At 37.6% G+C, this 12,370-nt stretch overlaps 1 protein-coding gene across 1 annotated transcript in view; it reads left to right on the top strand.

Moving 5' to 3' along the window:
• The window catches only part of polr1a (RNA polymerase I subunit A), a 68,178-nt gene that overhangs the window by 23,176 nt on the left and 32,632 nt on the right, over window positions 1-12,370 (top strand). The window contains exons 13-20 of the mRNA XM_077217229.1: window positions 826-1,080; window positions 2,097-2,288; window positions 3,383-3,532; window positions 4,630-4,813; window positions 6,757-6,839; window positions 8,486-8,644; window positions 8,732-8,830; window positions 11,434-11,586. Of these exons, the coding sequence (XP_077073344.1) occupies window positions 826-1,080; window positions 2,097-2,288; window positions 3,383-3,532; window positions 4,630-4,813; window positions 6,757-6,839; window positions 8,486-8,644; window positions 8,732-8,830; window positions 11,434-11,586 (1,275 nt within the window). The remainder of the gene's footprint in view (window positions 1-825; window positions 1,081-2,096; window positions 2,289-3,382; window positions 3,533-4,629; window positions 4,814-6,756; window positions 6,840-8,485; window positions 8,645-8,731; window positions 8,831-11,433; window positions 11,587-12,370) is intronic.

Here is a 12,370-nt window from a genome sequence, read left to right as displayed (position 1 = left end):
ACCCAACGGTTCTATGTATCACTACACAACACCCCTAGCAACCACTCTTAGCAACGTAAACACATGTTTGATCTCATTGATATTGTTCATTGAAGCTTATAGAGTAGAGTATTGTGAGAGATCGAGTAAGCGAGTGTTCCTGCATTTACAGTAGATATAGCATTTTCCTTCAGTTCAGATCTATATTCATAATAAAAAATCTGTTTGAATGTCCGCTGCGATATCTTGTTCTTTTAAAAGTTCAGGGGGTTTACTCGTTGGTATGTAAGGGTATGCATGCACAGTTTGTGGAGAAGCAGATTGTCTACATTCAGGGACAGAACTATATTAGATATTAGATGGTCTTCCTCGACAGCTGTATCACTCTTGGGATTGATGGACAGACTTGACTCATATATAACAGTGATATAAGTGATCACCCAGATTTAGACATATATTGTATTTATATAAAGCGTTCACAGGCAAATTTGCCTCATGTTTTTCCTTTGCGTTAAAATCAGGCTCATATTTATGTCAGAAAATATGATTCCTGCTGCATGTCAATATCCATGGATCTTTGTTAAGTTTATAAGGAACACTTTATCAAGTCCATCCTTTATTTTAAACTGATAATTCTTCGTTTTAATCGCGTTTTCACACTTTCCTCTATTAAATCCAGTCACTCAGCAGCTCTTCTGCCATTAACTAATGCATGAAACTTCTTATGTGTTAATTTCAAGGGTATTTCATGACTCCTTTAAAACACTGTGAACGTGTTTATAGTAGTCTTGAATCCCGCTTACCGCCGACATTAGCATCTAATGCATTGAGGAACGTCTGTTCCAGGTGAATCGTCACATCAGGAACGGGGACGTGCTTCTGCTGAACCGTCAGCCCACTCTCCACCGGCCGTCCATCCAGGCCCACAGCGCTCGGATCCTGCCCGGGGAGAAAGTGCTGCGCCTGCATTACTCCAACTGCAAGGCCTACAACGCTGACTTCGACGGGGACGAGATGAACGCTCACTTCCCTCAGAGCGAGCTGGGTCGAGCCGAGGCCTACACGCTCGTGAGCACTGACCAGCAGTACCTCGTGCCCAAAGTGAGTGTGCTCCTCAGTAAAGACACCTCACAGATCTGGAGAAAAAGTGGACATTACTGTTTTGCTTTTTGGGAACACTTTACAATAAGGTTCATTAGTTAGCATGAACTAATAATGAACTGCACTTATACAGCATGTATTAATGTTAATTTCAACATTTACTTGTACTTTATTGAAATCTTGTTAACATTAGTAAATGCACTGTGAACTAACATGAACAGCTGGATTTTTACTACATTAATATATATATATAACAAATAAAGTAACAGTGTATTAATTAACATGAACTAACCAACTAATGTTAACTAATGAAGGTTATTGTAAAGCATTTTTTTTCTTCGTGGGAATGGTACGAAACTTGGTAAAGGTTTTGGTACTTGCTCTGTGAACACAAAAACACCATGGCCATGATCTGAACAGGTTAAATGGTCCTGAAAGTAATATTCACCCTTGTGCTGCTCGCATTGTAAATGAATGAGAGTTTCCTCTAGTGGAAGCGTTTGGTACTGCAGCCGAACACACTCTCACTGAAAGATCATTTACCCACATATCACACTCACATGTGCAACACTACTTGTTTAGATTTATGGCTTTCATTTTCTCACAGTTTTAGAGTAAAACATGTTTTTGAAAATATATATTTCATATATAAATTGAAAATAGTTTTTTTTTGAAATTCACTTTTTTTTAAGTTCAACTTTTTTCACTTGAGCAATAATCAGCCAAGTGTCGTCTTTGAAAAGAGATCGAACTTAAGGTCAAACATTCAAGATTTACCACAGTTTAAAAGGAAATTTAATTTTCAGGTCTATGCTCAAAAAGTGAATAAATGGATTATAAATACAGCGTAAAATAATGTAGCAACATAAAATCACCTAAAAATGTGAAATATTAAATAAAAAACATTATGAAACTAAAATATAGTGCATATTTCTTAGTAAATTTCTTTTTCATTTTCGCCGTCAGAGGGTTGTAATTGTATGTAATTGTGGGAACGCTTGACTCTTCTCCTGCAGGACGGGAAGCCGCTGGCTGGCCTGATCCAGGACCACATGGTGTCCGGCTCCAGCATGACCCTCCGCGGGTGCTTCTTCACACGGGATCAGTACACGGCTCTCGTCTACCGAGGCCTGACGGACAAGACCGGCCGGGTGAAGCTCCTCCGACCCGCGCTCATTAAACCCGTGCCACTCTGGACAGGGAAGCAGGTGATCAGCACATCATCAGCACATCTTCATACGCATGCCGTTTATATCGGCATCAGATATTCACGTACACTATCTGTCAAAAGTTTGGGATTGGCAAGTTGTTGTTTTTTTAAAAAAAAAAAAGTCTTTTTTAAAAAAAGTCTCTTCTGCTCACCAAGGCTGCATTTATTTGATTAAAAATACAAAAAAAAAACAGTGATATTGTTACATTTTATGACAATTTAAAATAGCATATAGTAATATATGTAGTAAAACTTAATTTATTCCTGTGATCAAAGCTGAATTTTCAGCATCATTACTCCAGTCTTCAGTGTCACATGATCCTTCAGAAATCAGTATAATATGATGATTTGATGATCAAGAAACATTTATGATTATTATCAATGTTGAAAACAGTTGTGGGCATTTTTTTTTCAGGATTCTTTGATGAATAGAAAGTTCAAAAGAACAGCATTTATCTGAAATAGAATCTTTTGTAACGTTATAAATGTCTTTACTGTCACTTTTGATCAATTGAATTCATCCTTGATGAATAAAAGTATAGATTTCTTTCCCCCAAAAAATAAAATAAAAAATCTGTCTGACCCCAAACTTTTGAACGGTACTGTTTAATGTTACAAAAGATTCTACTTCAGATAAATGCTGTTCTTTTGAACTTTCTATTCATCAAACAATCCTGAAATAAAATTGTCCACAACTGTTTTCAATATTGATAATAATCATAAATGTTTTTTGAGCATCAAATCATCATATTATACTGATTTCTAAAGGAACATGTGACACTGAAGACTGAAAATTTAGCTTTGATCAAAGGAATAAATTACACTTTACTATATATTCACATAGAAAACAGCTATTTTAAATTGTCATAATATTTAACAATATTATGTTTTTAATTTTTTTAAATTAATTAAATGCATCCTTGGTGAGCAGAAGAGACTTCTTACCGAAAAATCTTACCGATCCAAAACTTTTTTGACTGGTAGTGTGTGTGTTGAGCTCATGCAGCGATTCCCGATATCATTCTTCCAGAAGCCCGAAAACTGATACTTGAACTTGCATGAATACCAAAATTTCATTGTTGTTTTTTCAAGGTGGTGTCAACCCTTTTGCTGAACGTCATCCCAGAAAACTGCATCCCTTTAAACTTGATGGGAAAGGCGAAGATTCCCAGTAAAGCCTGGGTGAAGGAGCCTCCGAGATCTGTTCCCGGATACAGTCCCGAGTCTATGTGTGAATCCCAGGTGAGTAAGGAATATACTCTGTAACAGAGCTTCAGTTTAAACAGAGTTTGAAGAGAGAAACAAATCTGCTCTGTACACATGTAGTCAAAATCCCCGCCCTACGTTTGTTCTTGTTCCGAAAGCCGTTTCGCATAATTCCAGTAATGCATAACTTCTGTATGTTGTGTGTAACCCGTTACAAGTAACTTGAGTTATGTAATCAGATTACTTTTTCAAGTACCTAGTAAAGTAATGCATTACTTTGAAAAAGTAACTCAGATATTTTGTTGTAAATTTTAAAAGAAAGTAACGCAAGTTACTTTGTTTTCCCATTTATTGACTGACAGCTCTCCTGTCCTCATATTGAGACAAATCGAAGTGTAGAGGCGCACGTGTGTGTGTGTGTGTGTGTGTGTGTGTGTGTGTGTGTGTGTGTGTGTGTGTGTGTGTGTGTGTGTGTGTGTGTGTGTGTGTGTGTGTGTGTGTGTGTGAACATGATAGTTATTGTAGTTCTAGACTAAATGTGAACATTTACTCATCTCACTTGCACAAAAAAAAGATTCAATATTCCTCAAAATGAATGAAATCAGTGCAAAGCAGAAACCGAATACTATGCAAACCTCCAACAACTAAATATGTTAAATAAAACTTACATTTTTATGCATTTAATCTCACTTTATTAACCAATGTACTTGCTTCTGACTTTCAATTATTCAGTTAAACCATAAGCAAAAATTTTGAATTTTTGTTTTGTTTTGTTAAAGTAAGTGTTAAACTTCCTTCTTCTGTTGTCCAGAACTATTATTATTTCACTTTTGGTGTGAAAGGATCTTTACAATTGCCCAAAAAATAATTACATTTTTTGGGAAAAAAACAAGCCCAGCCCATGTGGGAAAAAAGTAACGCAAAAGTAACGTAACGCATTACTTTTCTAAAAAAGTAACTAAGTAACGCAATTAGTTACTTTTAAGGGAGTAACGCCATATTGCAATGCATTACAAAGTAACTTTCCCCAGCACTCTGCATAAGTGAGCAAACGCTGTAGTGTTTGACCGTGTTTTCCCCGGTGTGTGTGTGTGTGTGTGTGCGTGTTTGGTGTGTGTGTCTGTGTGTGTCAGGTGGTGATCCGCCAGGGCGAGCTGCTGATGGGGGTTCTGGATAAAGCTCAGTACGGCAGCTCGGCGTACGGCCTGGTGCACTGCTGCTACGAGCTCTACGGCGGACAGACCAGCGGGAAACTGCTCAGCTGCCTCGCTCGACTCTTCACCGCTTTCCTGCAGCTCTACCGCGGCTTCACCCTGGGTAAAACACTCACTCATGGACAAACACTGACTGTGAGAGACTGGGGGAGAGACTGTTAAAGGGATTGTTCACCCAAAAATGAGAATTAGCCCATTATTTACTCACTCTGAAGTCCTCCTAGGTGTATATGACATTCTTCTTTCAGACGCACACAATCAGAGTAATATTAAAAAATGACCTGGCTTTTCCAAGCTTTATAATGAGAGTCAATGGGTGTATGTTTTTGGAAGTCTATTAAAGTGCATCCACTCATGATAAAAGTGCTTGACGTGGCTCTGAGGGGATAATAAAGGCCTTCTGAAGTGAAGCTCAGAAGTTTGTGTAATCGGAAGTTTGGGGATTTCAGGTGTTGCGTGTTATGACTGCGCCCAAGTAGCAGTGCTTCGCCTGTGAAATCCCCCCCCATATAGTCCCAAGTCAATCTCTGCCTAGGAAATGTCCTAGTCTTAATCTGAATTGCTATTTGTACACATTGTGAATACGCAGGCCACAAGAAGTAATTAGGTTTTTTTTGTTTTGTTTTGATCACTTTTACGCACTACATGCTACCTGTAAACATAGGATTCCATTCATTATGCTAAGCTAAGCTAGCGTCTGCGCTGCCAGACTAAGACAATGCCTGCACTGAGACAAAAATGCTTTTTCCCACCTATCTTAATTTATGGGAGACGGTGAATAAGCCCCATTTCATTTCAAAAAACGGTGGAGTGTTCCTTTAAATGGATGCGATGGACTTCCATAAAAATATACCCATTGACTCTCATTATAAGGCTTGGAAGAGCCAGGACATTTTTTAATATAACTTTTAATATACGATTGTATTCGTCTGAAAGAAGAATGTCATGTACACCTAGGATGACTTCAGGGTGAGTAAATCATAGGATAATTTTCATTTATGGGTGAACTATCTCTTTGAGCTAGCTATCTAGCCGACGTTACCCCAGTAAGCTGCTAACGTGCTGGGAGGTTCGGCTGAACACTGGCTGTGTTTACATGCACAACTTTAGTTTCATTCCAATTGATGAATCCAAACGTAGTGTTTACATGAACGCTAAACATGTGATCGGGGTTAATGTGCGCTTTTATATGTGACAAGCAAATCAAAAGTATCAAAACTAATCAAAAGTAATTAAGAGCCACAAACCTGTATATTAAACTCTTTTTATTTTAGGCACACTTGTGTGCATTAAAACAGAACCCAACTCTACGTATATTTCAAATGCATACTATGAATAGACAGGATTTTGATGCAAGCGGAAATAATGATGCTGAAAATTGGACAAGTCAGAAGATCAGGTTATTTTATGTTCAAGATAAAACACACATAAAGTCTCACAGCATTCGCTGTAACATGGAAGACTATGAACAGTGGAGGAAAAACTTATACTGGCTTCTGGGTGACAGATGAATATGGAAAAAATCGTTTTGTGGCCTTTGAGAATTGATTTTGAAAAACGACTCATGGAAAAATCTTTTTTTTGTTTTTACCCTGCCCTACTGTTGAGTGGACTCATAAACGCCTCTGATTAGCCGCTGTGTTCACGAGCTCATCGGATATGTCTGTGATTGGCTACAGTGATCAGCGATTGAGAGTGTTTTGAAAGCAAACGCTCACGCGCCTGTGTGTGTGTGTGTGTGTGTGTGTGTGTGTGTGTGTGTGTGTGTGTGCAAGTGCTCGCTGAAGAGCCTCATTGATGTTTATTTACAACATGTTTTTAAGGTGCTGATCATTGTAGCCAATCACAGACATATCTGATGAGCTCGTGAACACAACAGCCAATCAGAGGTGTTTACGAGTCCGCTCATCAGTGCTCAAAGCGGTGCATTTTTTACAATTCAGTATCGTTTTGTTACCGAAGTCCACAACACCACACGCACTGCCCACTCACCTCGCACACACTCAGAATGAGGATTTGTGTTTCACTGTCGTTTGTTTCTGACAGGTGTGGAGGACATTCTAGTCAAAGATGGAGCCAACAAACAAAGAAGGAAGATTATCCAAAAGTCAGTCTCATGCGGCTCCAAGGTACATCGTTCTGTCATTACCTTCAGAAATGTGGTAGACATGACTCTTATGTCTATTAAACCTTTAATCACAGGAAAATTCAGATCTGTGTTCTGATCCAGAGACCCGTTGTAATGAATAGATATGAAACGGCTTCATAAACAGTCTTTTCAGCCTCACAGTATCATTATTTCTGTCTTGCAATAGTTCAGATTATCACAGAAGTACTGGGATAAAAGTTTATAGATATAAACACTGATGTCAACAATAACGGTTAAAATAATGAAGACTGTATCATTGAATCGTTACACCAGTAGGTGGCGACAAGTGACTGTTAACCCTCTGGTGCTCTTCGCATGTCGTCAAAATACAGATTATTTTATTTATTTATTTTCCAATGAGATGTATGTACTATATTTTAGTTCAATAATGTTTTTTATTTGATATTTTGTATTTTTAGGGGATTTTATGGTGTTAAATTATATTTACGCTGTATTTATAATACATTTATTCACTTATTGAGCATAGACCTGAAAATAAAATTTCCAACTTAAACTGTTGTAAATCTTGAATGCTTTAGAGCAACATACTTAAGTTTGATCTCTTATCAAAGACGACAGTTAGAAGATTATTGTGATAATGATATTGTGATAGTGAAAAAAAGTTTCAAAAAGTGAACTTAAACTTAAAAGTTACAGGATTTTAAGTTTATTGTTATGAAAAATGCTATTTTTATATGAAATTATATATTTTCAAAAACATGTTTTACTCTTAAACTGCAAGAAAATGAAAGTCATAAATCTAAACAAGTTGTGTTGCACATGTGATATCTCAGTAAACTCAGTGAGAGTGTGTTCGGCTGCAGTACCAAACGCTTCCACTAGAGGAAACTCTCATTCATTTACAATGCGAGCAGCACAAGTGTGAATATTACTTTCAGGACCATTTAACCTGTTCAGATCATGTTCATGATTTTTGTGTGTGTTCACAGAGCAAGTGCCAAAACCTTTACCAAGTTTTGTATCATTTTGATGAAGTAAAGAATTAAAAAAAAAAAAAAAACCAATACGTGAAATTTTTTGGTCAAACATCTTTATGCGTGGTCATTAAAACAGACAGACATTTCGCCACAACCTCTATTAAAGTACGTGTTATTTTGTTTAGTTCTCTGTTCATAATCACAATCTCTTTTTGAAACAAAAAAAAGTGTTTTCTCAGTTTTATTCAGAATCGTGCAGCTCTAGCTTATGCTGTCATTCAAGGAAGTGTTTCTTTAAAAGGTTAAAACAGACTTCCAGAAATATGCTCTGGTCAATATTGACCTGAGGAATTATCAATAAAGTTTATTAACGACATCCTGATTATTTACACAATGGAAATGAACCGGATGGACATGAGATAAAGTTAGGGATTGGCTTACATCAGGACATAAACTGACATATTTTGTTATTCTGGGTCATTTAAATTTATTAATGTTTATATTTTTCTATTGCCTATGAAAAACGCAAACTTTAGGTGCTTCACTACAGTAAAAATCGACACTTCTAAAAGTTGAAGCGAAGAAAATATGAGATTTAATCATGTATTTGGGCCAGATTGGTCCAAATACGGGGGGAGACTCAAAGTATTGTGAGTTCATATTGATTGCCTCTCATGTTTTAACTCAGGCTCTTCGGGCGGCGTTTAACCTGCCTGCGTCCACCGGAGACGCCGAAGCCCGAGAGCGCTGGCAAGATGCACATCTCAACACAGACCAGAGAGATTTCAACATGGTGGACCTGAAGTTCAAAGAGGAGGTCAATCAAGTGAACAACAACATCAACAAGGTGCATATTAATAATACAGAGCTCATAAAATGTCCTCGCTGTGGAAGTTCGATCGCTCTGTCTTAATGTGTTTCCTCTCGTCGTCAGGTCTGCATGCCACTGGGTCTCCATCGCTCCTTCCCAGAGAACAACCTCCAGCTGATGGTGCAGTCCGGGGCCAAGGGCTCGACGGTCAATACCATGCAGGTGATGTTTCTCACAGCGCATGTCTGAACCTTCCCGTCTCTCTCGTCAATCCAACACTGAAGTGACTTAAACTGCAGTTCATCCACTGGCCACTAGAGACCGGCTGCAGAAGAGAGTCAATCCCATAGACCCGCATGTTAAACTGACCAACTTTACAGCAGAAGACATTTTTTTACCGCTTGGTACAAAAAGTGGTTTTGGTCTTTATAGCTAATTTTTCCCTTCATGAAAACTGAGGGGGGTGATTTTTTTTTTATAACTCATCCATTTAAATTCTTTTAAGCGTTAAAGTTGTGCATAATTAAGGGCGTGAGCACTTGAGTTACAGGTGGATTGCCGCTGATGTCACTACTAGCCGTTTGTCTGTTAGCGTCGCGTAAACTCAGCTAATCCGCCTCGCTGCACATTTTCGGTTATTCAAGATGGCGACGGCTGGCTCCGCCCACTTTAGGCTTCAGAAATGGTCTTCAAAAAACACTACGTGTGACGTCACGCACACTACGAACATATTTTTTTACAGTCCATGGTCTGAAAACAGCAGCTTTTTTATTACTTTTGCACGGTTCCTGTGCATCCTTAAAAAGTCATAAAAAGTGGTGTAACAAAAGACTTTATTATTTCAAGGGGCCTTAGATTTGGGGACAGAAAAACAGGAATGGGATTGTTAAACTTGTTGAAAATGTGATTTAAGTATTTTAAACTTGCCGTTACTGTGTTTTGCAGCCTGTTCACGTAAATGAATCTGAGACACAAGATTTATTCTGTGATTTTATTGATTCTGAATGGACATACAGTATTTATTTTGTTTGTGCATGCAGGGATTAAAGTTCTCCGTCGCTACGACGGATTTCCGTTAATTGCAGCGAGTCTATGACGGATTTCCGTCAATTGCAGGGTTCCCGTCTGTCCTTAATGTCTTAAATTCACTTTTCATAATGTTAAGGCCGTAAATAGGCTTTCATTTCTCAAATAGTGTGATAAATGTCTTAATTTTAGTTTGAATAGGTCTTAAATTAAGGAAAGACGAGGTGTATTCACCCTGCTGAGGGGGATGTGATAAAGCCTGGATCGGAGCGAAAGCACGTTCCTCTCTCCACTCTAACATTCTGTAATCACTTCGCTTATGATCCAGTCCGGGTTTTCAATTCCCGCTCACGGAAAAACTGCTCCGTGTTCACTCAATTAATCTTAGTTTTGGAGAAGTGCATGTCAGGCTACAGCTGGTTTGCTGCGGTCCGAATCCGAGCGACTTTGTTCCCTGCGCCCCCCGCAGCGTTGGTCTGGTTTCACGTTCAACTTAATTCTATCGAACCCTGGTGCGTTTGCGTGCATATTACGTCAACGCAAACGTGCACGGCGCATGATAGAAAACAGAAAGCGGGTCAATATTGGCCGTTTCTCAATACCAATAGGCTACGCAAACCTCGGACTTGCGTCCTTGATAGTTCGGACTTGGCAAGTTCGACTCGGGAGAACGAACTCCCGAGGACGCGAGTCCGGTTATTCTGCAAACGGATCCGCGCCGATCTTGGTTTCGTCACTCATCTCGTTCTGGCTACTCCGGTTATCTCTTTATGTATATTTTAGTCAACAATAAAATGAAATATGGTATAAAATACAACTCTGCCTCTTTTCATCAACAATAAAACGAAATATATACAAAACACCTCTTTTCATTTATAAATGAACATATTATCATAAACATATTAGGCCTATATGGCCACACAAATGTGGTTCAGACAACGCACATTGATTATCTTCACTCCATATATTTATAACAACACGCAATATAAAACACAACCCTGCTTCTTTTTGTTTTCATTTTAAAAATATGAAACATTATTGATCATTAAAACGGACAAACTTGACAAACAGAGACAGGGTTGTATCATTTTATTTTATTATGCATGTACACATACAAGAGAATGCATAGTAAAATATATAAAGAATATTTTATATATTTTAGAATATATAACATTACACAACCCTGTTGCTTTTTGTTAAATGTCAGTTTTAATTATCAATAATATCCATAAAAGTATAAGTAGCCTAATATGTAGGCTATAAGAAGCTATACAATGAGAAATAAAGCAAACAATTCAGTCAAACATTAGTCAGCTCTCTAATAGGCTACACAGTTAAAGTTAAATAGCCTAAATATATAAAGTTATGAAACTTCACTTTGCCCTCAGCCAAAACGATTTGCCATTAAACAAACTATATATTAATATAATTTAGCATTGTTTGGTCTTATAAGATAAATAAAAACATGCACTGAAAAGTTATGTAGATGGTTGATTATTTGTCAAGCTAAGTAATTTTTTTTCATAGATTAAAATAGCTTTTAAAATATGCAAACTGGCAATATTAAAGCGGTTTAAAACATCTCCCCTTAAAACGATATTGGTCTCGACTATTTAAATAAAGTTAAAGGAATATGACTTGGCCTGAAAAAAATTTTCAGTCAGAAGAATTTTTTTCACTTTAATCCCTGTGCATGTCTAAAAAAAAATCTTAAATTTGCCTTGTTTGACCCCTGATTGGTCAGGTTAAAGCAGATGTTATTGTTGTGATCGTCATCTGATTCCTCTGTGTATGTGCAGATCTCCTGTTTACTGGGTCAGATCGAGCTGGAGGGCCGCCGGCCACCACTGATGCCTTCTGGGAAATCCCTGCCCTGCTTTCAGCCCTATGAGCCACAGCCGCGCTCCGGAGGATTCGTGACCGGCAGATTCCTGACAGGGATCAAACCTCAGGTTTGATGATGTGCTACTACTCATGGTGCTGGTGTCTTCTAATTTTGTAGTTCTGTAAAGCACTTTGGTCAGTCAGTGACTGCTATAAAATGTGCTATATAAATAAAATGAACTTGAACTTGAACTTGAACTCAGGTGTGTTCAGATCGTGTTACGTCCCGCATGAGTCTAGGGGTAAAGGCGGACGCAACAAAAATAATCATATTTTAAGAGCGTTGATCTGAGTCCTGCCACAGCACCACAAGCAAACAAATTATCGTAAAGTTTTTATATTATTATTAGCTCATGGAATAATATGGTATACATGGTATACATGGTATAATAGAAAAATAAACTTTATGGGAAGCTGAATGGCTTCAGAAGATATAACAAACATAACTGAGGAATTTAAACTTCTGACTAAACTACCAAAGAAAAGAAAATGAATATGGAAGTAAAATAATGCCAAATGTTTTTGAAACAAAAAGCCTGTTGAATTGCACTACTTGAAAAAAATATGCATTGCATTAACCCTGCTTGTATTTGAATGCATTGTATTTTTAGGGCTTGCATTTTTATGGGCTGAAATTTAGCATGGTTGAATATTTAAGCTGTGAATATTTCAATTCAAAACATTTCAAACACATTTTCATTAGTACATTTTCAATAATCTATATTCACCTTTCATATTTCACTTCCAAAATATTCAAACTGATTAAAAATGCAACCTATAATATTCAACAGGCGGTTTTCGGTCCAATTTATTTCGCTTTTCAAATTCACTTGCACAAACTCAGTGATTCAA

This window comes from Siphateles boraxobius, unplaced genomic scaffold (genome assembly GCF_051911475.1).
Source record: "Siphateles boraxobius isolate OS27281-9 unplaced genomic scaffold, OSU_SipBor_1 70, whole genome shotgun sequence".
NCBI classification, from domain to species: Eukaryota; Metazoa; Chordata; class Actinopteri; order Cypriniformes; family Leuciscidae; genus Siphateles; species Siphateles boraxobius.
This window is presented reverse-complemented; position numbering and strand designations above follow the sequence as displayed.